Source organism: Macrobrachium nipponense, chromosome 8 (assembly GCF_015104395.2).
Source record: "Macrobrachium nipponense isolate FS-2020 chromosome 8, ASM1510439v2, whole genome shotgun sequence".
NCBI lineage: Eukaryota > Metazoa > Arthropoda > Malacostraca > Decapoda > Palaemonidae > Macrobrachium > Macrobrachium nipponense.
The window spans coordinates 11,741,951-11,769,846 of NC_087203.1; the positions used below are offsets into that span (position 1 = coordinate 11,741,951).

The 27,896-nt window shown below is 38.5% G+C and overlaps 2 protein-coding genes across 5 annotated transcripts in view; one reads left to right on the plus strand and one right to left on the minus strand.

Moving 5' to 3' along the window:
• Window positions 1-24,364, plus strand: part of LOC135222612 (E3 ubiquitin-protein ligase Bre1-like) — a 244,141-nt gene extending 219,777 nt beyond the window's left edge. For 3 of the 4 annotated variants that reach the window (XM_064260707.1, XM_064260709.1, XM_064260708.1), the window contains 3 exons: window positions 3,094-3,188; window positions 15,827-15,955; window positions 21,671-24,364. In XM_064260707.1, coding sequence (XP_064116777.1) covers window positions 3,094-3,188; window positions 15,827-15,955; window positions 21,671-21,820 — 374 coding nt within the window. In that variant the 3' untranslated portion in view covers window positions 21,821-24,364. The remainder of the gene's footprint in view (window positions 1-3,093; window positions 3,189-15,826; window positions 15,956-21,670) is intronic. The other variant, XR_010316299.1, reaches the window with a different exon arrangement.
• Window positions 24,358-27,896, minus strand: part of LOC135222613 (pseudouridylate synthase TRUB2, mitochondrial-like) — a 131,159-nt gene continuing 127,620 nt past the window's right edge. The window contains 1 exon segment of the mRNA XM_064260710.1: window positions 24,358-24,789. Coding sequence (XP_064116780.1) covers window positions 24,515-24,789 — 275 coding nt within the window. The 3' untranslated portion in view covers window positions 24,358-24,514.

A 27,896-nucleotide genomic window follows, 5' to 3' on the forward strand; every position in this document is an offset into this window, starting at 1 on the left:
TGACTATAATCTGTTAAGTTAACCCATCCCTTGTCACCTTTAACCCATCCCTTGTCCTTTGGCTGTAAGTCTTGTACATTGTACAAATCAGCCCAAGATTTGCTTGATCTTTTCCTTTACTGTACAAATCAGCAAGATTTGCTTGATTTTCCTACATTGTCATCAGCCCAAGATTTGCTTGATCTTTTCCTGCAAGACTTATTATAGTCCATTCTTCTACTTTTTCATTGAGAAATTCTCCCCCATTGTCTGACAGTATTTTAGAAGGCTTTCCAAATATACCTAACCACCCATCAAAAAGTGCCTTTATAATAGTTCTGGGTTATATCTTTTATCCAAAATGCCTGACAGTACCTCGTTGCCATATCTATCATTACCAGGAACTTTCTTCTATCTCACCCACATCTATTGCTACCACTTCATTAAGTTTTTAACTCCAAGAAAATCCTACTACATGTTTAGCTGGGTTTCATTTGTATCTTTTACATACCTCACAACTTGAAATCAAGTCTGTTAGAAAAGGAGGAAATAAAAAAGTTACTTTCTCTCTCAAGCCATCACTCCACTGTGCTGCTTCTGGTAGTCTCCATATTTTATCTCCATTTCCTTTACCAAACTGTAGATGTAACTTCCTTATTGCTTCCCTTCCAACCCTCCAGTAATAATTCTTCTTCTATCTTCCTCCTGAAAATTGGTATTTGTAAGTGACCCTGTTTGTCTTATCTTAATTTTACCTTCATTTCCCATAGTACTTCTATTATAGCACAATTTTATTTTAAATTTATGGTCATACCCATTTTACTCATGGTTTTCTTACCTATTGACTATGGTACATCACTGCCTTCAAGTAAAACTTTTTGTTTTTCACTATCACTGGTAAATATTTCCATTACTCCTTTTGACTTATGTGATGACTCACCAAAATTAAATTCTTGATTAGACTCTTAGTATCTTCTGTTCTCCACACCTCTTTTTAAACCCACGACTGCTTGCTAGTCACAATTCCCCACAAGCAGTCAATTTACATCCTGTGTATAAAATTGCATCAGCCTCTTCCCAAGATTCTTCCTCTATTTTACTAACTTCTCCTGTATAAACTTTTTCTTCCTCTATTTTACTCATTTCTCCTATTTAAACTCTTCTTCTTCTTGCCCAGTTTCTATTTTCTGCTTGTTTTCTTCATGTGTAGTTCTGTTTTCTTCCTATTTTGAACAATCTGATGACAATTATAGGATTTCTTCCTCCCGTACCTCACTTCCATTTTCCCCGATATCTGGTTTTCTCCCCCTCCCAGAATTTGCATTGTCTTCTGACCCCCACCATTCCCCTTCCTCTTTATTCCCTAATTCCTCAAATATTCTTTTCATTATCTGTGACTGTTTTATATTCCAACTTTACTTGAACACAAGCTGCTAATACCATTTGTTTTTAATTTTCTGCAAGATTTACTTTTTCTAATACATGAAAGCCCTTAGTTTCCCTTCAAGCATGCTTTTCCCCATCGCTCTGTTGCACTCTGATTCTGCCTTTTTATACCTAATTAGAAAATTGCTCATCTTTTCATTAGAATCTCTTCCTATTTTAACATAGTTTTTCATTTTACTGTAATTTTCCATTAGTGTATCTTATAGATTAACCATCTAGTTTGGATAGGATTCTCTTTGAACTTTTTATCCTGAAGTTCATCTCTATCTATTCCATCTGTAACTTCTAGGGCTTTTCCTTTTACTCATTTTTATCTCTGTCCCTGGATATTTCACTTTTCCACAGGCCACAAGCCAATCTTTAACTTGTCCTCTCTTGTATACTCACCCTGTATCTTACTAAATTTCGGACAATCCTTTCTCCATCTTATCTCTTATTGTTCACCGTCAGATCTGTCCATATTGAAGCAACCTCACACTGCTACCAATTGAATAATTTCCTTGCCTGATCTTTCCTATATGCAACAATCATACAATCTACCTACCTGTTCACGTTCCTCGGTCCCAGTATAATCCAGTTTAAGACTTTAAACAATAAAACCAGTTACATCCCACAGAATTCAACATAAAAGAGAGCTCTCACAGCTAACCACCAAAACAAAACAACCTCTCCGGTTCCCGGGTTTGTTTACATTTTGCGCACCTTACCGCTACCATCTTGTGGTCCATGATGTCACAACACAACACATTCCCAAGACATCCCTATAAAGTTAAATATATGTTTCCCATGGATTGGTCAATGCCCACACTTCACCGATGCAGAAAATTAAAGCAAACAATACTGACCAAACTTGAAAACTGATATATAATCAGTTAACACGTTGACTGCGGTTGCCAACTGCAAATTGTCCCATTGGGCGATAACTTTAAACCCATATAAAATCAGTAACCAGCAATCTTTTGAAGTTCTATAGTATTTCTATGAGGTAAGCCGAGTGCTCAGATAGTGTAAAAAGAATGATTTTATCTGGTAGTACAAGTTGCCTGACACAATGAAAGTCTTTACTAAAGGCATTGTGTACCTAATATGGACAAACTAGATGTGGTGATATTTGGTTCGTGTCACCCAAAATGATTAAAAACATTTCTATAGGCATTGTGTGCCAAATATGGTCACACTTTGGATGGGCAGATGTGGTGGATATTGTTCAGAATGATCTCAGGAATTATAGTAGTGTGTGACATGGGTCATGCTATGTGTGACTGAAAATGATACACACCGCCCTGCATGACTATTGCTTTAAATATTAAGATGGAATATAGCTCTATGAAAATAAGAGAGGTCTAACCTCAATGTGGTTTTCTAGAAAATATGCAGTAAACGGAGCTATTATGACTAATCTTTATAATAGTCCTTCATAAGCAGTTCAATCAGACTACGCAGCTAAAAATTGAAAGGATGTTAATGAATTTGTGTCAGTTAGAGATACTATCTGAAAGCTTATGAATACAGTAGCTCAGTAATGCATACTGTACATAAAATTTACAATTTGTGTGGTGAATTCATCTTCATTTAAATAATTTCAGTTAGCACGATTGATTTTATGATAACGCCCATGATTTGAAAGTCGGTGTATTATAGGTTGGTTACTTTTTTCTTATTTTTCAGAAAAGTATCATGCTCAGATGAAGGAAGCTCAACAAGTTGTGGCTGAAAAAACCATGGCCTTAGAACAAGAAGCATTCAAGTACAGGAGGATACAGGTGTGTTTTGATGTTTTTGTTCTTTATACAGTGGAACCTCGGTTTTCGTACATAATCCGTTCCAGAACCTCCCACAAAAACCAAAACAATAATTCCTATAAGGAATAACGTAAATACAATTAATGCATTCCAGACACCCAAAAATATTTTAAAAAATTACATTTTATAGGGAATAAACAGTTTTACATACAGAAACAATGAGAAATAAATAAAAATGGTTAATGAAATGAATAAATGATCATGTAACATCACTCTTACCTTTATGGAAAACTTGTTAATGTATGGAAGATGGAGAGGGGAGGAGAGGTTATTGTTTGGAAGGGGAATCTCCCTCCGTTAGGACTTCAGGTATCAAGGAACTATTTGGGGTTACTTCTCTTTGTTTTTACTGGCACTATCTGAAGTTACTTCCCTCTTCGTTTTTTACTGGCACTAGGACCAGCTGAGAGTTTCTGGACCCTTATAGCACAACAAAACTGTCCAGAGACAATTGTTTCTGGCATTTCTTTAAAATTTGCCTAAAATTGAACACAACATTGTCATTAAACATGTTGGAGACATGGATTAGCACTTCTTTGTTGGATGATAATTCTCCACAAAATATCTTAAATCATTCCACTTTGCAAACATGTCCTTAATCCTTGAAGTAGGCACATAATGTATGCCCATTCGTTTTCTGAATTTTTCAAACCAGCCTTTGCTGGCCTTAAATTTACTAACAGCAGCACTTGTTGTAGGCATTTTCTTACTGAGATCAGCATGCAATTTCCTCCAACACCTTGCTATGGTTTCTATCTTAAATTCTATAATTTGAAGGTCAAGAATTACCATTGAAAATTAAAAATATGGGCCAAAACAGGGAAGTTAGAAAATATGTTCCAAAACCCTACAGTGCCAAAACTGCAGTAATTATGGACACACAAAGAAAAATTGCAGGAATTTACAGTAGAACCCTGGACTTCAATGTTAATTCGTTCCAGAAGAAGCGACGAGATGTGATTTTGTCAAAATCTGAATAAATTTTTCCCGTTAGAAATAACTGAAAATGGATTAATCCGTTCTTTACCACCAGTTATTACCCTAACCTTGCCTTTTTATACAAAACATTACCCATAAATACACATGAGTTACAATTAATTAAGTTCAGTGTTAAATAACATACCATTCAACGCACTTTTGTCATTTTTAAATTTATACTGTAGTAAAATAATTGCCCTATGTATGCCTAATTCAGCCATAATACAATGGTTGACTGAGCGCCATAGGCTAGGCTAGGTATGTAGGATGTACTGTAAGGGGTAGGCATAATTACTGTTGCTAATAAAAAAACATTGAAAATCAAGTCTAATTCTTACAAGAAATTAATATAATATTAAAAATAAGCCAAATTATTTCTGTTATCATAAACTTCAGAAAAATTCCCTATGTTAAGTCGCTAGCTAGTGGTCATGAGCAGCTGTAAACAGACGTAAAAAAACCATCATACAGTCTACTGGAATACTGTACAGTGGGGCATCGCTTAGTCGTGGATCAGCAATCACGGAATCAGTTAGTCACAGGTTTTTTCTTGGACCACTTTTCATGCTATATCGCTGGTATGAATCGTAGTATCGCAGGACAAACGTGTTGCGTATGCGATGTTTATTGGTAGGCTAAGCCTCGGCTGCTGTCCGATAATCACCAACATACATGAAAAGACTCGCAATATGATATTAAATGACAATAAAGGTAATAAAACCATTCTCACCTTATATATTATTGGCTTATCTTCATAATAGATAGCCTATTCAAGGTTTATGTATGATATTCATTGGTAGGCTAAGTTTGGTTGCAGCGCGATAACCACCAACATACATGAACAGATAAAAACCAGTCTCTCTCTCTCTCTCTCTCTCTCTCTCTCTCTCATATTTTAAACAAAAAATACAGTACAGTGGATCCCCCATAATCGTGTTCTCCGGATTTGCAGACTCATGCATTCACGGATTTCTCAGGAGCATTTCCCCGTATTATTTGTGGAAAATTAGTCTATTTGCAGTATTTTTCTATGAGAAACATCTACAAATTCCTGTTTTTTTTTATCAATTTCATCATAAAATGCATTTTTTGTTATAAAACTTAAAAAACTGGTATATAATTTTTTTTTTTTTTTTTTTTTTTTTTTTTGTTTAACAAAATAGGAGGTTTTAAGCATTTTTATTGGGGTTCCAACTAATCACGGGCTTAACTATTTGTGGGGGGTCTGGTACGCAACCCCGCAAGTACGGGGGGGGACCACTGTAATTAGTACCGTAATTTCCGCGTATAAGACTACCTTTAAATCCTAAAATTCACCCCTAAAAATTGGGGGTTGTCTTATACTACAATTCTAAAAATCAAACCTTGAATTCTAAGATGTGTATCAGTAGGCTAGCATCGGCCTCGGTGCTATAGCCTAACCACCAACATGCATGAAGATTTACTTTATGAAATAAATTGGTAATAAAGGTAATAAAACCATTTTTGCCTTACATGTTATTGGTATATCATCTCAACAAATAACCTATTTCAGGAATATTTTTAAATTAGTGAAACAAACTTTTATCTTTGCAATCCCAGCTGAGAAAATATAATCATCGAGTTATGGTTGCGCTGACCTGCTCACAGCAACCTTTATCTTCGGTAATCTTTTAGAAATTTCAATGGTGGTGTAATTACAGTAGTAATAACTTTTAGGATTACATAATATTCATTTTTCATTAAAAGTTTCTCATACATATCACAAGATTGGTCACATGTGCCATCATACTTCTAGTCTGGTTCTGGCGAGTTGTCTTCGGCTTCGTCATCGATATCATACTTATCATCGTCAGTACTAACCATGGCATTTTTTAAATGATTTTATGACTGTTTTCTCGTTCCCCATGCTTTTTATAACAAAAACGCAGAGAACATCAAGTTAGGCAGCACTCAAAGCTGTTTGTAACTGTTTAGAACAATTTAGTCACATGAACAGTAATTGTGTATGATAATTATTGTTCATTGTTGTATTATTGTTAAGCGGTTGTTTGAGAATGGCGATGAAACATAAACAGAACAGTGGTTTCCCTTTTAGGCGATGTATGTATGAAAAACATGATATAGAATCAGCATTATTAACCCAGCTTTGAAAATTTACGAAAGGAATGTATTTCTGAATTAAGTTCCATTCAGCAACTAAAGACAGTGATGATATCGGCAAAATGTGATCAGCTGATTATTTTTAGATGAAAACAAAACCAGAATGCAAATGGCGCACCATAGCTCTGTTCATGTATTGTAACATGATAATACATGCAATATGATTACAGTAAAACAAGTTTTATTAAAATTATCATTATTCTTGATACAACTATTATTCGATCTGCAAGCAAGTGAATATCCATCAGTGTAACAACTAACCAAGTCAGTAGTCTCTCTCTCTCTCTCTCTCTCTCTCTCTCTCTCTCTCTCTCTCTCGCTCTCTATCTCTCTCTCTCCTCTCTCCTCTCTCTTCCTCTCTCTCTCTCTCTCTCTTCTCTCATTGACTGTAATACTAATGATACTCATCCATCCTCCACTAAAAAATTCCAGTTTTTAGAATTCTGGAAGAAGCGATTATTGTTATCGTATATCGACATGAGCTGAATTGAGAAACAGCTGATTGCTGACGTTTTTACGGTATCTATCGAGTGTTTATTAAGAGCTCAGTTAAAATTGTCAAGTTGTCCTTCCCTCATGCAGTGGAGATCTCAAGAATGAATACTAGTGAATTAAAGCTGCAGGTTATAGCCGAGGCTGAATATAAAATTAATAATGGCTAGGCAGAAGTTATGTTTGGAACTGGAGAAAACGCACCTAATGTTTATATACAATGAAGAAATATGTGCACATTTTCAACCCAACTTCACTAATTTACGATAAAAGGTATCTCCAAATTATTTCTCTTCTAACAAATTATGGCAACGAAGATATCGATAATACTCAAATCAGCTGAGATTTTGAGAATGTAAACAATATCAAATGCAAATGATGTCCTACATGACGATGTTTATATTCTATAATACAGTCGCAGTATGATAATAATGCTGTAATTGGATACAACAAGCAAAACAACCTTTATTTATTTAAGTCATCATTATTATAAATATAGTTGTACTGTTTAATTTTTGCAAATAATCACTTTTATCCCAAAAAATTCTTTTTTGTAATTTAGAAGTCGTCCAATACTACAGATATGACATAAATTCATGAAAATTTGCATGATTTTTTACCTCATCTTATTTAAAGGTCATCTTAGCCACGGAAATATACGGTATATTTTTTTTAATAAAAACAATACAGTAATTAGGGAATACACAGTGCTGCTATGCAAAAAAAAAAAAAAAAAATTAAGCTAATTAGTGATCATTTTAGAGAAACAGTCATACTCCTACATATGAAAGTCCCTACGTACAAAAAATCCAGGTTACGAAGGCAAAGACGAAGATGTTTTTGCTTCTGTGTACAAAAATAATTCAGGGTGTGTGAAAGGGTTTACTGTAAAGTCCGAGATTTGCCCGGGCCGCCGAGAACAATTTTAAAACATTATTTTGTACATGAACTTCCCTGCCAGATATATACTTAGCTATAGTCTCCGACGTTCCGACAGAATTTCAAATCTCGCGGCACACGCGACAGGTAGGTCAGGTGGTCTACCTTACCCGCCGCTGGGTGGCGGGCGTATGAACCAATCTATCTCTCCAGCCAGATTTTTTTTCTGTCGCTGAAGCGATAACAACTGTTGTCGTTTCTTCCGATATATTCTTCATTTCTCGCTTGCCTGGAGATTGATTTGAACATTTTGGTGACGTATTCGCTCTATGTTGGCTTGGCATACGCTTATTGTGGACCGTTATTGACTTTGCGCTGGATTTTCCTGTAGAATGTCTGATTTTGATTCTGTTTCCAAAACTCCGGTTTTGTTTAGAGTATGTGTGACCGATGGATGTAAGGTGAGGTTACCGAAAGCTGCGGTGGACCCTCACACTTTCTGTGTTAAATGTAGGGGGAATGAATGTTCGTTTAGTAACCCGTGTCAAGAGTGTGAGGTTTTGAACGAAGATGAATATAAGGCTCTTTCTTCTTATATTAGGAAACTTGAAAGGGATAGGGTACGTAAAGCTTCTTCAAGGAGCTCGAGCAGGTCGAGAATGAGTGAGAATGAAACTAACATTAATGTAGTTTTAGAACCTTCCTCCCAGGTCTCAGCTCCTGCTCCCCGCACCGAAGCCGTAGATTCGTCTTCGGAGGCGGCAGCCTCAAAAAGCTTCCTTGTGTTCTAAGGAAGACAAGAATCTTCGTACTGAGCAAGGTAAGAGTGTCAGTGATGATAAGTGCAGTGTACCCAGTGATGTGGAGGGTGCGTCTGACCGGCTCCTTAGTGCCTCCAGGCCTAGACCTCTTCCAGACTCCCAGTTCCAGTGGAGGAGGAAAGTCGAAAGCCGCAGGAGGGCTAGGGAGAGCCCCCACCGGTCAGGCGTCCCCTCGGCAGATCCTGAAGTTCGCTCCCAGGCTGCCTTGGATCGTAAGAAGAAGAATATTCTTCGCCAGTGTTTTTCGTCATCCTCTTCTCCTTCGCCGAAGCGTGGGTGGAGCTCTAAGGAGGCGTCACGCCCGTTGAAGAGGGCTGCGGAGGCTCCCTTCAGTACGTTTAGCAGTCCAGCCCAGAAGACTTTTCTGATGTAGCTTCCTTGCAAGCAAAGAAGCCTAGGAGATCCGGTGATCGCCCTCCTTCTCCCGCGCCTCGCGCTGAGCTTGCTTCGGAAGAAGATCCTGGGGACTCTCCTTCTCGAGTACTAGCGGGCCTACAAGCTCAGATCACAGCCTTGGCGGACTCCTTGGCATCGAGATCGCGTAGAAGGAAGGATTTGTCTCTCCCGATCAAGAGATCGAGGCGCGTTTCGTCGGAAGAGCGCTCTCCTTGCAATCGGCGTTCTCCTTCTTTTGAGGATTCTTCTACTCATCGTAACATTTCACGAGAGGAACACCACTCCCGCTCGGAGGTGTCGAGACGCCATTCGACGGATAGGCGCTCCTTGGACTATGAAGATATTTCCTCAAATCGGATTCCTGCCTCGGGTAGACGCTCAGCCCCTTCTGTTTCTCCTTCTTCTAGAGTTCGTGCAAGAAGAGAGAGTCGCTCAGGTCATAGAAGACTTGGTTCGTCGTCGCCGTCTCTTCTTTCTTCTCCTCGTCTTCTCAGAGAACCTAGGGAATGCCCTTCTGAAAGTAGGCGCACTTCTCCTTCCGACTACTGTAGTCGGGCGTCGGATAACGTGACTGGTAGGCGCTCATCGCATGGAGTTCGCTCCTCCCCTGTAAGACATCAAGAGTCTAGTAGGAGCCCTGCTCCTGGTAAGCGTCATTCTTTTAGTAGCTGTTCTCCTGGAGAAAGACACCTTGATCCTCGTTTGCTTCGTTCTCCTAGTAGGCGCTCTTCGTTCTCGAGACTCCCTACTCCTCATCGGTCTCCTCTTGCTAGAAGTCAAGAACGCCTCAAGCGCCCTGCTTCTGTTAGGCGCTCGGAGCCTTACAGACGTTCTCCCCTCGGTAAGGACCAAGATCTCGCCGAACGCCCTCCTTGTTAAGCGCTCGGAGCGTAGCAGCCGCTCTCCGCTTCGTAGGCATCAAGAGCCTCTCGAGCGCCCTGCTCCTGAAAGGCGCCCTATTTTTAGCAACGTTTCGCCGCTTGGTAGGCGCCAGGATTCCTCTAAGCGCCCTGTAACAGATAGGCGCTCGGCGCCTAGTAGCCGCTCTCCTCGCGATCGGCGCCAGGATCTTAGCAGGCGCTCTCCCTCTCGTAGTTTCCCTAGGGATAGACGTGGTCTTTCTAGAGAATGCGAGTTTTAGACAAGAATTTTCGGATAAGCGCCCTTCTTTTACAACTCGTCGTTCTCCTGTACGCCTTTCTACTTTGGAATCTTCTCCTCATTCAAGACGTTTGTCTCCTTCATCGCACTGTACCCCAGCTAGGAAATCATCTAAGGATTCTCATAAGGATCCTCATCCCCGTTCTCCTCCTCAAGAAGACCAGGAAGCCTCTGAGGAAGAAACTAATACATCGGCAACAGTTCTTCGTACAAAAGAAGCTCACAGAACTTCTCCTTCAGGAGTTCGGAGAGTCTTTGAGCCCTACTGCTCCTCCTTCTCCACACTCGTTGTTCTCCACAGCGAAAGCAACGAAAGGATCTTCGTGTGTGAGAATGAAGCCGACTCTTTCTATGAAGAAAGCGCTCAAGAGTTTCGGTTCATGGATGCGTACTAAAGAGGAAGCGGGGAAAACAATGTTTTGCCTTCCCTCCGTCGAAGCTTTCAGGAAGGACAGGATTTTGGTATGAGACAGGAGAACCCTTGGGACTGGGCCTTCCGTCTTCAGCTGACGCAGATTTTTCGGCACTAGTAGACGCCACTAGAAGATCAGCTTTGAATTCGGCCAGAACAACGTGGGCAATGAATGAAATGGATCACATTCTAAAAGGCATTTTTAGAGTCTTGGAAGTTTTCAACTTTCTCGATTGGTCCCTCGGAGTCCTAGCCAAGAAAACTCAAGGACCGGACACGTTTTCTCCGGAGGATTTGAATTGTGTCTTATCCTGTATGGATAAATCGGTGAGAGATGGGGCCAGCGAAATAGCTTCACTGTTTGGAGCAGGGGTCTTGAAGAAAAGATCAGTATTTTGCTCATTTTTAACAAAATCGGTCTCACATGCTCAGAGATCGTCTTTGCTTTTTGCCCCGCTCTCTACACAGCTGTTTCCTAAACACCTGGTTCAAGACATTTCGAAGGCTCTCTCTGCCAAAGCTACGCAGGACCTTCTAGCACAGTCTGCAAGGAAGCCGCGCCCTACCTTCCAGACTAAGACAAAGAAAGCTAAGCCGACCTCTCAGGAACCCTTTCGAGGGGCATCTACCTCTAGATCCTCTTCGTTCAGAGGTCGGAAACCAAACAGAAGAGGGAGGACTTTTACGAAGTCAATCAAACCTCCCAAGTAAGACTCAAGTCCTTCAGACAACTGTAGGCGCCAGGCTTTTACAGTTTGCAGAAGTCTGGGCCCAGAAAGACGCAGATGCCTGGACCCTGTCAATTTTGAGGAAGGGCTATCTAATCCCGTTCTTTTCGAGGCCTCCCTTGACGAATACCCCGAGGGAGTTGACGGCCAGATACAGGGACCCCATCATGAATCAAAAGCCCTCCGACTAGCGGTAGACCAGATGCTGGAAAAGGAGGCGATCGAACTAGTGGCAGATCATCTTTCGGCAGGCTATTTTACAACCGCCTGTACCTAGTTCCAAAATCCGCAGGAGGATGGAGACCGGTGTTGGATGTAAGCGCCCTGAACTTCTTCGTCGAAAAGAAGAAGTTCACGATGGAGACCACTGCCTCGGTGTTAGCAGCACTCCGTCCAGGGGACTGGATGGTGTCCTTGGACTTACAGGACGCTTACTTCCACGTACCAATCCATCCTTCCTCGAGGAAGTTTCTAAGATTCATGATGGGGGGAAGAATCTTCCAATTCAGGGCCCTGTGTTTTGGCCTCTCCACGGCCCCCCAAGTCTTTCCGGCCATCATGAGGAATGTGGCACAATGGCTTCACCTGGAAGGGGTGAGGATTTCGCTCTATCTCGACGATTGGCTTATAAGGGCCAATTCCAGAGATCGTTGTCTGAAGGACTTGAAGAAAACCCTGGATTTGACTTATTCCTTAGGACTTCTGTCAATCTGCAGAAGTCAAGTCTGATTCCCGCTCAAGAGTGCGTTTATCTTGGGGATCCAGATGAACTCTCTGAGTTTTCGGGCTTTTCCGTCACAGGAGAGGATAGCCCGGGGACTCGAAAAAGTAACAACCTTCTTAGGGAAAGAAGTATGCACAGTGAGGGAGTGGATGAGTCTGCTGGGGACGCTCTCCTCACTGGAGCAATTTGTTTCCCTAGGAAGGTTGCACCTGAGACCGCTCCCAATTCTTTCTTCATCGGAATTGAGTCGTCCTTCTCAGGATTTGAAGTTCTCCCTGTCAATTACTCTTCAAATCAAGAAGGAGTTAGCATGGTGGGCGGATCCCGACAAGTTCTCGCAGGGACTGCCTCTTCAATCCCAGAAACCCAGCCTGGTGTTGTTCTCCGATGCGTCGGAAACAGGTTGGGGGGCGACTCTGGGAACCAAGGAGGTGTCAGGAACCTGGATGGGGGACCAGTCTTCCTGGCACATCAACAGGAAAGAACTAATAGCCGTGTGGCTTGCTCTGAAGGAGTTCGAGTCAGATGTGACAGGAGCAGTTGTGCAAATAAACTCGGACAACACCACGGCTCTGGCATACATCAGGAAACAGGGGGGACGCATTCCTTCTCTCTGTACGAAACAGCAAGAGATCTTCTTCTGTGGACAGAAGAAAGGGGGATAAAACTTCTCACCAGATTCGTACAGGGAGAAAGGAATGTAAGGGCAGATCTCCTCAGCAGGAAAGATCAGGTCCTTCCCACAGAGTGGACTCTGCACCAAGATGTTTGCCAGAGCCTTTGGAAGTTGTGGGGCAGGCCTCTCTTAGACCTGTTTGCAACTGCAAAGAACAAAAGACTGGATCTGTATTGCTCTCCCATCTCGGATCCAGGAGCAATAGGGATAGACGCCCTCCTACTCGATTGGAAAGGACTCGATGTATACGCGTTTCCCCCCTTCAAGATTCTGGGGTTGACTTTAAAAAAGTTCGCAGAGTCAGATTCCGCGAGGATGACTTTGATAGCTCCCTTTTGGCCAGCACAAGATTGGTTCACAGAGGTGCTGGAATGGCTAGTGGATTTTCCAAGATCGCTTCCTCTAAGGAGCGATCTACTCAGACAGCCCCACTTCGACAGGTACCACAAAAACCTCCCCGCTCTCAGTCTGACTGGCTTCAGACTGTCCAGAAACTGGTCAGAGCGAAAGGCTTTTCGTCAGCAGCTGCTAAGGCAATCGCTAGAGCGAGAAGGTCTTCCACATTACGAGTGTACCAATCGAAGTGGGATGTCTTCAGAAGATGGTGCAAGAGGAATAACGTTTCCTCTTCCAGTACCTCTGTGAATCAAATCGCAGACTTCTTTTTATTCTTAAGACAAGAATGTGGCTTAGTCGTTTCGACGATTAAAGGCTATCGTAGTATGTTGGCGAATGTCTTCAGGCACAGGGGCCTCAACTTATCGGAAGATAAGGACCTACAGGACCTTATTAGGTCGTTTAATACAACGAAAATGCAGTATCCTAAGACACCTAGCTGGAATTTGGATGTAGTCCTTCAATTCCTTGGGTCCTCTAGGTTTGAACCCCCTAATTCAGCCTCATTCAGAGACCTTACCAGGAAGACTCTGTTTTTGATGGCTCTAGCTTCCGCCAGAAGAGTGAGTGAGCTTCAGGCGATTGATGGTAATGTGGGTTTTAAGGAGGACTCTCTCATTTGCTCTTTCCTTCCTGGTTTTCTTGCAAAGAATGAGAACCCATCAAGTCCATGGCCCAAGAACTTCGAGATTCGTGGGTTATCTTCTTTGGTAGGAGAAGAACCCGAGAGAACTCTTTGCCCAGTGAGAATGGTGAAATACTACCTTAGAAGAAAAGAGCAACTGAAAGCCAACCGAGAGGTACTGTGGTGTTCAGTAAAAGAGCCTACTCGTCCATTGTCGAAGAACGCATTGTCCTTCTTCTTGAGAAGCCTCATCAAAGAAGCACACGGATCCTGCAGAGAAGAACATCTTAGGCTTCTTAAAGTGAAAGCACACGAAGTAAGAGCCATAGCAACTTCTCTTGCTTTCAACAAGAATATGTCCGTGCGAAATCTGATGGAGACAACATTCTGGAGATGTCAGTCAGTGTTCGCGAACCACTACTTACGTGATGTGAGAATCACTTACGAAAAAAATGCTTCGCCTTGGGCCCGTACGTATCTGCGGATTCAGTGCTGGGGCAGGGAGCTGGAACATCCTGTTAGTAGTATAAATTTTTCCCCCTTGTATTTGTTGTTGTTGGTTGCCTTAAAGAGGATGCATGAAGGCATCTCTTTAGGTCGTAATACTAATCTTTAGTAGTTTGGTTAGGTGGTCTGATGAGTGTGGCTCCTTGCAGTAGTAGTGGTTAGGACCTGTTAAGATAGGGACGAACTCCCTTTAACAGGATCCGACTTGGATTCTACCACACAAAGGGATCACATATCCCAGTGGTAGATCCGAGAGTCTTTCAGCATCAGGTCACGTCCTAGCTGTAGCTCTCCAGGCAACGCAGACTCAGAGATAATATCAATGAAGTCTTCTGCCTGAACAGGTAAGAACCAAGGTTATTTATATCCTACAACATCAGTTGTTTCTTATCTCTCCTTATTACTTTAGCTGTCTCTTACCCTCCACCAAGGGTGCCAATCAGCTAAGTATATATCTGGCAGGGAAGTTCATGTACAAAAATGATATTGTTAAACTACAATAAAGTTTTGTACATACTTACCTGGCAGATATATACGTCTAATGGCCCACCCAGCCTCCCCTCAGGAGACAGGTGAAAGAGAAAAAATCTGGCTGGAGAGATAGATTGGTTCATACGCCCGCCACCCAGCGGCGGGTAAGGTAGACCACCTGACCTACCTGTCGCGTGTGCCGCGAGATTTGAAATTCTGTCGGAACGTCGGAGACTATAGCTAAGTATATATCTGCCAGGTAAGTATGTACAAAACTTTATTGTAGTTTAACAATATCATTTTTACACACATGGAATTCGTTCGTTAACATAAATTCGTGTTAGTGATTTCCCTTTCTTTGTACTGTAAGTTACTTTATCATGTTGTGTGTGAACTTAATTATTTACGTTATTAGCCATGGGTCCCAAGAATGTTGCAGAAGTTCACGGAAAGAAGAGGATGCTAGAAAGATGGAGATAATCAAGAAGTGTTAATGTTTTCTGCCATTTGTTAATGTGTTTTGTAAAGTTTAGTGTTAATGTTTTCTGCCATTTTTAATGTGTTTCGTAAAGTTAAGCGTTCATGTTTTCTGCCATTTGTCCTCCTCTGTCGCCACTTTCGGACATCGTTTCACTCGAAAGGTAAGGTTCCACATTTTACTACATACGTACGTACAGTATTTCTTGTACCCTGTACACTAATACACTTTATTTACAGGTACAATAACAGTTAGATTAGGTATTGAATGGTCCAAATTGGTGTACGTATTTCATTGTTTATTGGTCAATTTAGCTTCATTATAAAATTTACTGTGGTGTTTTTGTAGGCTTGGAACGAATTAGGCAATTTACATGTTAAACGTAGTTCTGGATACGAAAATATCAGGTTACGAAGGCCGCTTCGGAACGGATTAATTTCGTGAACTGAGGCATTACTGTAGTGCCCAAAGAAAAATCTGCAAATTACTGAAAGTTCCCCGTGGAAAAGTGGATAATGTGTTCCACTAAAATCCGCAACAAAGTGGACTGTGGAAATGTGAGACGCATAAAACTGGGGACCACTGTAGTAATCATAGTGTTCTTATGGATGAAACCATAATATTGACTAATATTTCACCTTATTTTCATTTGTAGGAGAGTAGCCACTATTTTAGGTCAGCTTCTTTAATATTTACTGTTTTAATACTTACAGGAGGAGGTTGCAAGCCTGCGACGCAAGGTAGAGAGAGCAAAGAAGTTTGAAATGGTGGATAGAGCCGATGAAGTTCTCATGGAAGAAATTAGGGATTATAAGGACACCCTTACTTGTCCGTCATGTAAAGTAAGTTTTTTTTGGTATTCAATACATTGATTTTTGTGTTGTAGGTAGTTTTAAGAAATTATATTTTAGCAGGGTGCTCAGTTTTTTTTAGCAGGGTACTTACTTTTATAAGTACTTTATAGCAATGCCTCTCTTACCCAACACTCCAGTGTTTGTGACTTGACCATCATGGCAGTAGATAATCTTAAATTTTATATTAAAAATATGGTTTACTATCCATCAATGGAACAAGCTAGCATCTTATTTCTTTGTGTACATTAGGTCCATGCATCCATGAATAATGGCTCTGAGGAGGCCTATGTTGAGCACAAAATGCAAATGCTTAAGGTGCTTAGGGTTCAGTATTCCAAAATTACCCAAATTTGCCTACTCTTACAGAGTTTTCAGCAGCTATGGACTGTTACTTTCACAAAAATTACGGTTGTATATAGTAGTAGTAAACATGAATACTGCTCACCAACATAATGGAATGTAAATGTACATACATTACTGCTCACCAATATACTGGGTTGTAAATTTGTATACAGAACCATTAAAAGGAATATACTTTTACTTAGCAAAATTTATAAACAATAAAAAATTGTATATGCAAGGGAACTAGTGGAAGCTGGTGAGCGACCCCGCTCGAACCCCGTGGCGGGTTTTTTTTTTCACTAAGCATGTTATTCATTTCCTGCTTGTGTTTTTGGGTGTTTGTGTGTTTTGTGGTTCATTATGGATTCCTCCATTGGATCTAATGCACTAGTATTTTGTAACATTCATTTTCAGTAATTATTCTCGTGAAGGTTCCAAACTGTTTCATGCTCTCAAATTTCTCAGAATGCAAGTTTCTAGAAAACTGAAGTATGTTTTTTGCTCCATAGTGACACCAAGGATTTAAAAACAGCACCACTTTTGTTGCATGTCATACATCAGGCTTTCTGTTTTTTTTTTTTTCTCCACAAAGTATTTTTCTTCATTGAAAAGGTGACCCTCAACATCTTTTCTTAGTAGCCATAGTGATGGGTGAAGAAAATGAAAAACAATTGTTTACACATTAAAATACACATTGAATATTTTTCTAAATAAGTTTTAGAAAAATAATTTTTTTTTTTTTTCAAAATTTTTTTTACATGTATATAAAAATGACAGACAGTGTAAATAGTTCATGACATTAAATTACGTTATTACATAATCAGTTTAAATGTTTTCCCATTTAGTTATTTGATTAAGCATTTTTTTATAATATATTACTATTAAGAATATGATAATTAAAATCTTCATTAATTTAAATTAAGTAATTTTTTTTATCTATACCAATGAAAATATAGGGCTTAATAGTAAATATCAAACTTTAAAATATTAGATGCTTACCTCTTGTGAGCTTTGTCAGTACTCAAATATGCAAAATATATGACAATTCACTGAAGTCAGACCCTTTTATATATGGCACTCTTCAAACTGGTTTGAACCTGGCAATGCAAGTGAAAACATGATCACTGCAGCAGGCTTGTAGTTGCTTTTCTTGGAAACTTCATTGCATATACAGGCGGTCCCCGGGTTACGACGGTTCCGGCTTACGACGTTCCGAGGTTACGACGCTTTTTCTTGAATATTCAATGGAAAAATCCGTCCTGGGTTACGACGCTTGTTCCGAGGTTACGACGCTGACGCTTCCGACGCTCCGAGTTAACGACGCTTTTAAAAAACTCATACTATGATAAAAATCCTTTATAGTTTAGCACAGTATATTAATAAAAATAAGTTTCTGGTTAGATTACAACAAAAATTTTGAGGTTATGATGATTTTCGACACTTTTTATGTCGTATTTTTCTATGATGATTTTTAGTGACGCCTCATATGCGGAACTAGTTTGTTTCCCGAGCGAATGAATACATACTAGCTTGCGGTGCGCAAAGTTTACATATAACAGTCCAAAAGCACAAATAATGAAAAAAATCATTGCTTGTTTCCAGTAATAATAACAAAACGAAGTTTCTGGTTAGATTACAACGAGAGAGAGAGAGAGAGAGAGTAGATGAGAGAGAGAGAGAGACGAGAGAGAGAGAGGAGAGAGAGAGTGTCTTCCGACGCTCCGAGTTAAGGACAGAGAAGTGTTCGTTTCGTTAAACGGCCTCTGACTCATGCCAGTAAATGTTTGTTGATACTAAAAATATAAGCCTATTTAAAGATACGTTTACTTTAATTAGTCTATATGATACGTAAATAGTAATCAACTGTTCTTGTAGCCCTCAAGATTTGGCAAAATCGAAGTATCCAAAGAGAGACATTATCCAGTACACTGGAACCTTGACATACGAATTTAATTTGTTCCGTTACCATCGTCGTATATCAAAACAGTTGTATCTCAAAGCATTTTTTCCCCGTTTTCCCATTTAAAATAATGTAATATGTATTAATCCGTTCTAGCGGTATGAAAACCACACCTAAACACAGCTAAATTACATATAATACACAATTTATACACAAATAAACGAGTAATAACACACATAATGATAAAATAACAGCAATGTGATAAATGATAATAAATGTTAATAAAATCAATTAAAAAAAAGAAAGGAATTTTACTTACCACAACGAAAGATGACGTGAGGCCAGCAGGGGGAGGAGGTAGGGAAGGGTGGGGGCAGGGAACGATTTGTTCTCTTTTTATTTACGTATGTACACTAATAACTACGTAATAAACACAAATGAAATAATATTGCTAAACTAATTTTTATTTTTTTATTTTAATCAGTTTGTAGTTTAGAAATAATGGTGATGCCTTTGGAAGGTTTTATGCTTTGCTATAATTTCATGTTTTGCTTCCATCGAAATCATTTTCTTGGGTTTTTTTCTTATCACCTGCTTTGTCTTTAGCTTTGAGACCCATGGTTAATAATAAAATAGACAAAATAACATGAAAAATAGGCGCAAATACAACGAACTAAACAACGACGTGTTAACATGCAGCACCAACAAACAAACAGACTGAACGCCATTTATCGGTCGCCTATACAACTAACACTCATCGCAAAATCGTCTCAAATATTTCGTTGTATATCAAAGCTTATATTTTCGCAAATTTTCTGTTGTATCTCAAAACATTCGTATATTAGGGCAATCATGTCAAAGTTCCAGTGTAATTTGATCAGAGAGAGAGAGAGAGAGAGAGAAGAGAGAGAGAGACGAGAGAGAGAGAGAGAGAGAGAGAGAGAGAGAGAGAGAGAGAGAGAGGCCTTGGCAACAATGGTCACCATCTCGGGGATTGACGTAACATTTATTTTCTGAACAGATAGGACAGAGAAGTGTTCGTTTCATTAAACGGCCTCTGACTCATAGCAGGAAATGTTTGTTGATACTAATATATAAGCCTATTTAAAGATACGTTTACTTTAATTAGTCTATATGATACGTAAATAGTAATCAGCTGTTCTTGTAGCCCTCAAGATTTGGCAAAATCACTCCAAGTTGTACATAAAACTTCAAGAATGTAGTGTCACCAGAGGATTACAATAGTTTTTACCTTCAAGAACCAGCATTCTTTTATGAAAATAACTCCAGGTTGTACATAAAACTACAGGAAACAACATGTAGTGTAACCAAAGGATTACAAGTAAGGTTTTTATAACTTTTTATTAGTTTAAGACATATTTCCAAGCGTCGTTCCGGCTTACGACGATTTTCGGCTTACGACGCGTCTCAAGAACGGAACCCCCGTCGTAACCCGGGGACTGCCTGTACTTACACAAAAAGCGCTCTGATATCCAGTCACAACAAGTTGCCTGTCAGGGTTTAGTCTGTGTATTTAACCAGCGTTCCAGATATCATTATAAATACTATATAAACACTGACTTCAGTGAATTATGTCATATATTTTGCATATCTGAGTGTTGACAAGAGCTCACAAGAGGTAAACATCTAGCAGGTACTTACAAAAAACTACTCTGATATCCAAGGTCGCCAAATTTTTTATTTGACTTTTGTCCCCTAAAAACTTACAATACTGTCAGATGATTTGACAAATTTGGACATTTTTACTTACGTACAGTTATTATTTTTTCTCTACATAGTAAATTTATCTATATCTATGTTTTCCATATAAAACTTATATTTTCGCTCATTTGGGGCACAGTTGCAGCAGCAGGTTGAATGGCCTGCTGGCTGTAGCTTGGTGACCCCTGCTCTTGGACGTGTATTGTGCAGTAACATTAACATCAGGAACTTAATGGGTCTCTGGGAACCTCTACTTTTTTAATTCTCATCAAATTTTTTCATCTTGTTACTGGCAAGACCGCAAGATCCACAAATTTATGCATTTGTCCTTAATCTCTGGCATGAAATCAGATTGATAATCTCTTAATTTCCACTTTTCCACAGCTTTTCCTCCTGCACCTTTCCAATATTTCCTCAATTTCTTATTTCTCTGTACCATTCTCATTGTATTACATCCAATTTCCCTTTTGTTTATTAGTGTCATTCTTTTAGGCCCATTTCTTCCTTTATTGGATTGTAATGTACTGTACAGCATTGTGGTCAGCTCATCATTGATTGATTCTCTAGCCGCTCTTAGCATATCACTAGCTATTCCAATGGTCAAGAGGTTTTCTAATTATTATATCTCCAAAGGCTCTCCTGATCTGTACAGATACAGTAACTATAAGGTCCCTTTTGTATTAACCATTCAATTTAAATTCTCAATTTTTTTTTTGTGAGTTGAAAAAAACAATTTCCTTGTTTAGTTATTCGCTTATTTTAACGGTAATATCTTTAATATTGCCCTTTGTCCTTTTTTTTTTTTTTTTTTTCAACTTTACATTCCAATTTTCTTTATGCCTTGTAGAAACTGATTCTCTTGCTCTCACACTATTGTTGCCATCCTTATTACCTGCCTTTTAACTTCCGTTCTTATTGTATTTACTTGTTCTCTTTCATACCTTTCTGCCAAAGCTTGCCACCACTGTTTATCTTTTTCCTTCTAGTGTTACCACAACTGCTTTTGTACAGTATGCCCTATTTTTGCAGTTTTCATTTGCCTATTATTGATGCTTTATTTGATGATTTCTTGATACCCTGTTAACTTCATTTACCCGTTTTTATGTCTTAATTTTTTATTTTATAAAAAATTTTTAAAAAGAAATTTGTGAAAAGTATGTTTATAATTACTGCCAGTGTTTTAAAAAGCTGTTTATCCCACTCATGTGTATGCCAAGGTTCTTTTAGTGTTGCTATATATGCTAATTTTTTATGCAACATTTTCATGCGAGTGTCTGGAACTCAAGCTACCTCCACACTTGTTAAACTTGCAATCTTTTATAGATAAATTGACATGTTTAAAAAGTAAAGATCAAAGTTTTGTTTGGATGGATGGATGGATGGATTATGGAATTTAGGGCATAGCCCAAGCGCCGGGACCTATAAGATCATTCAGCGCTGAAATGAAAGTATGGCTAGATGGAAAAAATGAGAAATGAAATGAAAATGGTAAACAGATGACAATCCTGCGCTTGAACAGGACTGTACATCAGCAAAGGCCATTTTACTCTCCCCCCAGCATTCCGATCATCCAAAGTTATGAAAGATCGTTTTGGCCAGGGGCCAAAGTTTGTTGAGAGTTAGTCTAGTATGAATAAAAAATGTACTTGCTAGAATTGTCTTTTACTATGTATGTGTACGGCCCACTATAGCTCTTGATGTTTTTGGTAGTTTCTTACTAGGATTTCTTTTATTTTCAGGTCAAAAGGAAGGATGCTGTACTGGTCAAGTGCTTTCATGTTTTCTGTTTTGATTGCTTACGCACTCGATATGAAACAAGACAAAGAAAGTGCCCTAAGTGTAATGCAGCCTTTGGTGCAAACGACTATCATCGTTTGTATTTAACATAATTTATGTGGTAGGTGACCAAACATCCCTATTTGCACTATATTCTCAAGGTTAAAATTATCAGCTGTGATTATTGTGACATCTTTCTATAAATCTTGTCATACTGGAAATGTGAACTTAAAATATTTTAACTGAAAATTTTGTAGTAGAGCAGGTGAATCCGAGTTCTGAGTTTTATTCACGGGAAAAATTAATTTTGCTATGGTGTACATAGTTCTAAAAGGTTTTCAAAGTGAATAAGCTGTTGGTAACTGCAGTGTTTTAGTTTAAGTATTCCTGGATGTCAGCACTTAATTGATATTTAGTCTGGTATGGAAATAAGTTACAAAATACTGAAAATCACTAATGCATAGTAAATCATGAGAACTTTCAATGCACAGTATGAATGGTATGTGCACTGCTGCATTATACCTGGCGTTTTTCCTTTACAGACCACACAACTTCCAGCAGTTTGTGTTTTGTTGTCCTACAAAATTTTAGCTCATTGTGTGTTGTCCTACAAAATCTTAGCTTATTGTGTAGTAGCTACATTTATAAAAGTAAAATCAGGAACATGAGTATTCTGTACCTGCCCATTTCTTATTTAAGAGCTACATTATAAATTTAATTCAAGAGCTATTTTTTACTTCTTAAATAGTGCCAACCCATGAGGACTCTTATCTTTTGGGATGACTGTGTTACTGAGGCATTCAGGCTATTCTAATTTCATGTTGAAGGCATAAGACTGCAGGGCTCTGATGAAACATGAATTTTGAGTTCACCTAAATTATCTGTGATCTAGTATGTGTATAATGTGTTTTGGAAGCAGTAAAATACTCTTTCAGTTACAAATTTACTAGATTGATTGTACTCTCAATCTTGGTAACAGTAGGAGTCAATTTAAGATCAGGGTACTTCATTTCCACATTGATAGAAAAGGTAAGTTCATAAAATAAAATTTAAAAATATTTTCAGATCAATAGAAGCAGTGGAGCTGTTGTTACAGCATTTTGTTAAGAGTTTGACATGTTTTACGCGAATGAAAAGTTCTACTAAAATTTTTAGTTTAATGGATTAAACTTCACAGTTCAAAGAATTTCTGCTGATATGTATACTTGTACTATAAGATTGTTTTCAACAGGTTTATAATTAACCAAAAATAGATTGTTTTCAACAGGTTTATAATTAACCAAAAATAGATTATGATTTTTTTATTACATATACAATGTGGAAATTTTCAGGTCTTAAAACACAGAAACCACTTCTCATATCTTAGTTGTAATAAGCAGTATTAGAGTAGTAATTTTAGCTGAACTGAAAGGTTTCTTTCTCTGCTTGGTATACTCTGTTAATTTATAAGGATAATTATTCTGTTATTACGTACAAAGTTTCAGTTAATTTTTGCCAGAGGCAACAGCTGTCATTTTGGTTTATCATTCCATAACATTGGGTTATTTCGAATAGTTGATAGCAAATTGTAAAATAGTAATTGCTAGCATCAGTGGTGCTACATCCCATATGTAGTAGCAGTTTTAGATTGTTTTATAATGCAGTGATGTAATGTTTTATGGTTACTATAAAAGTAGTTATTTGTAAGTGATTTAATTTTTTCTACTTAGATGATACTGATGTATATAGGAGTTCCAGTTGTTTAATATGAAGACTAAGCTATTGTTAGTTTTCTAACAAAAACTTGAGTATTTAGATTAAAAAAAAAAGATTAATTTCTTTGTTGTAAAGATTTTACCACTCCCACATGCAGCATTTTGTTCGATTAAAAAACATTAGATTGTTAAATAGAACTTTATGCCCTGGGACCATTATAGCATGTGAAAAGACAAAAAGGATGTTTTAAAGCTGAAATGTCAGATTTTTCTATTTTAAAGAATTAACAATATAAACTTATACCTTATTTCACTGTTAAATTGTGAAACAAAGATGATGATAGACTTGATTGTTTGATTGGTTAGGACTTTTTTTGGTACAACTACCACTATCTGGGTCACTGACATAAGTTATGAATTAAAAATTGTTACATTATGCAAGGATAAAAATATATAGTAAATCATTAGAAAACCATAAGCAAATTTGAACTGGTTTGGGAAAAGTAACATTTCTTTACAACTTTGTAAGTAGTAGTTTCTTTATAGTGATAGAGAAGTTAATTGTTCAAAGTATAGATGAACTTTGGGAATAAGGTACTGTAGTTTGAATAACTTTTTTATTGTAATTAATATTAAAATCAGTTAGTTAACTGAAATCCAAATTGTATCTGTTTTGTTTGCAGTTTTCAACCATTAGCAGGACTGTGCCTCTTTCAAATACGACCATTATTTTCAATAGAAATACATCGTTTAACTTTCATTCTGTTGTACCTGTCTTTCAGCATTTGTTTTTCTTATTCAATTACAGGTAATTTTTCCAACTTGTCATGAACTCCATTGTGTGGTTATGTATGTAATATAATGTTGCTGTTAATAAAACAGTAAATACTAATATGTAAATATGAGGAAAATAAACAAGTTATATTGTAATACCTTATTGAAAATAAACACTGATGTATGAGTTATGTTACAATTTATTTTCCTCCAAACCAAGTCAAGACGTATAACTTTGTAATCACACAATATTAAATCCCACCTTTGACAGAAGAAAAGTACTGCATTAAAACATCTTTATTATGTACATTAGTAAACAAAATGGGCTACTACAGAGTACTACCTGGGAAAACTGTTATCCAAACTTTCACTGCCCATATGTTGTAAGCTTGGTGATTTAGGTGTAATATTTTTGATGAGTGGATTACAAACACTGACATTGTCAATGATATGCTTCAAAGTCCAATGTTTACGCAGCAAGGCATGCTGCAAGGTCCAGGGGCCATATCTTACACAACGCATTTGCATGCAAACTGCATTAGTTTTCAGTTGAAGTCCTATCTTATGTACAAGATGTTGAAGAAACTCTCCATTCTCATTAATGCATGACACTTCTGCAATATGAATATATACAAACGTCAAAAGTTGATGTACATATACTTTCAAACTTTTTTTTGTGAATCAATTTCAACCTCCAATTACAATGGTAAATTGAATAAAAGCCCCTCAAAAGTAAGCAGATTCATCATTAATAGCACAATTAATGAAGTTGAAAATAGTAATTATCAAAATAATTCATAATTCATAGTACTACAATTAATGAAGTTGAAAGTAGTAATCTATCAAAATAATTTTCAATTGATAATTCATTCATCTAGTCTATTGAACATACAATTTTGGCTTAGTCAATTAGGAAGTTGGTCACATACTATATAAAATTATACTACAAAACTGGATACATTTGGGGGGTGGGGGGGTTCTGCTGGCTGAAAAATTATAAAATTTGAAAAAATAACAGCAGCTATGTATGGCATTCACAAATCTCTAAGAGGAGTATTTTACCAAATTTTGCTTTATTTTCTAGCTTTTAACTAAAAACACCCTTAATTAGTGATGCAAACAATGTCTTTTAAAGTACTGTACAATGTGACAAATTTTTAAAGTATTAATTTGTATTTTTTCTTACATACAAAACTGGGGTCTTTACCTATGGGGATTAACTTTCAGCAAGCTGAGAATCTGGCCATTAAACTTTTGCAAGGTGGTTATGGTAATGGCTACCGATGGTATGGGAGGAAGCACCACCCACCAAATGGATGTACGTTCAATTCTACGCAGTTTACCTTTGGGCCCAGGTAAGAGAATGATGGGTGGTAAGAGGTGGACCCTCTATGTAAAGACCTCAGGTTTTTATATTAGGAAAAATACAAATTACTTTTAAATGTGTCATATATTCCCCCACACATACAAACCCTTGATCTTTACATAGGGGAGAGTTACTTTTGCAGGGAGGATTCTGAGTAAATCTTAGAACTCACTGGTAGTTGGGCTCACCTGGGTACTCTCTTCTTGGTCATGAAAGAGCAAAGGAAAGAGACTATACCTCTGATCTACTGAACAAGAGGGAGATGTTCAACATCAGACTTCTGGGCATTTCAAATTATAAATTAATGTAATATCCTTGATTCAAAAAGGAAGGATGAACCCAGCGTCGGAGACTATAAAGCTAGAATAACCAACTGGTTTGCTCATAGTCAGTCCCTTTCCTCATGTTAGAGAGAAGGAAAGATTTGCAGCCATATTATACATAGGATACTCAGTCATCTACATCACCTGTATTCATGTCCAACACATGACGGCTCATTTGCCGTTTCCTCTGCCCACTTAAAGAGGAAGGAAGAAGGGAGAAGGCCAGTCCCATACACACACACACACACCTTCTTGTAGCCATACACCTTGGACGAGGTGCAACCTGTCTCAAAAGAGCTGGGTGAATATATAAATTGCCGAGCATCCATCACAGGATCCAAGGAAAAGGAGTCCAAGGACCTATAGGCATCCAAGGTAAAGTCATAAGGTAAAAGGCGATGATTTGCACAATTACATTCCATCCTAGTACTCGAATGACAGGTTCTTCTTGAATGCAATGGATAGACCGATGCCCCTAACCTTGATATATCTGGCCCAAAGCATACTAATTTCCACCAGGAAGTTAAGGAGTATGCTCGTTTGATCACCTACCTAGTCAGAGAAATGGTGATTTGGACACCATTTCTTGGCCAACTCAAAGCTAATGAATGAGTTGTGGCATTAGGCTGTAAGTCTAGTCTTTACGGAGGCAACATAGTCAATGGAACCAAAGGATCATAAAAGTGGAATGATCCATATCACTGATCACCTTCAAAACATGTAGAATGGCAAAAGGCGTCAGCTACCAGATTTACGAAAGAAGTCTTGCTTATTCAAAGGTGCAAGAAGACAGAACAGAATAGAATCAACGTCATTAAGTTGTGAAAAGGACTATGATCAAGCTTCTTCACAGGTTGAACAAATTTCCGGAAGTCAAGGTGCCAAGATCAACTGTCCTTATCTCCTGATTTCAGCAAATGAATTGTTGTCATTACATCCATCTTGCTTGAGATGTGTCTGGTTCGCCACTTAACTTAATGTTCTAGTTCTTCTGTCTACTCATGTACCTGAACTGCAATAGAGTAGATGAAAGGACACTAGAACCTTTATCGGGAGAAACGCAGCGAAATATGATGCAATATTCCGTCGAGAGTCTTCTAAGAAGTTCTAGTAATCTCGGGAGTCTGTGACGTTCGCCGTAGGCTCCGCCCCCAGAATGCCGTATAAATACGACGGACGAAGTAGGAGAAAGCAGAGATCATCAGTTAGTCACAGAGTAAGAGATCATCAGTAAGAGCCACAGATCAGATTATCAGCAAGAGATCAGCAGCAGAGATTGTCAGAGAGAGATAAGAGAAGAGGGAACCAGGACGAAGGATCAGAGGAAAAGTCGCTCGAGAGTTGGTTGAATTCTGGTCAAGTCGTCTTCAGGAGTGGACGACCAAGTTATTTCGACGTTGAGCGAGACTTCAGAGACGAAACGTTCTGCTAGAGGTTTTGGGGAGTTCCTGCCTTCCAAGTATCAAGAGTAGACATTATTTTCTGCAATACGGAGGCAAGAAGGCGTCTACAATTAGTTCTCCTTTTGTGAAGCCATCGTTTCGAGTTGCAAAACTCGTCGGCAAGTACTTTCATTACCTCACTGTTCCCCCAGTTCATGCAGTGTAAGATTTTACCTTTTTTATGTAAATAGGAGACACCATTCTGCATTTATCTTTGTTAGTAAGCTTGTAAATAAACCTTTGTTGTGTTAGTGTTTCTTTCTATAATCGTATCCCCAGTTTCAACTGTTGGTGTTGAATTTTTTTTTGTTTATTTCATATTGAACCTGAAGCGGACCTCTCTCGGTTCGTAACATTGTGGGTACCTTGCTTAGAATAGCACTAACAGTTTGAAACAGGGAGAATATAGAAAGAGCCAGAATGAGTGAGATGGTGAAAGAGTTTATCGAGTCGGATAAGCTACTAGGTCTAGAGGGGAATGATCTCCGTGAGTATGTTGAAAGCAAAGAAAGGGAAAAGTATGAGAGAGATGAAAGAGCGGCTGAGAGAGAAATGCAGCAACAAGAAAGAGAGAAAGAACGTATGCATGA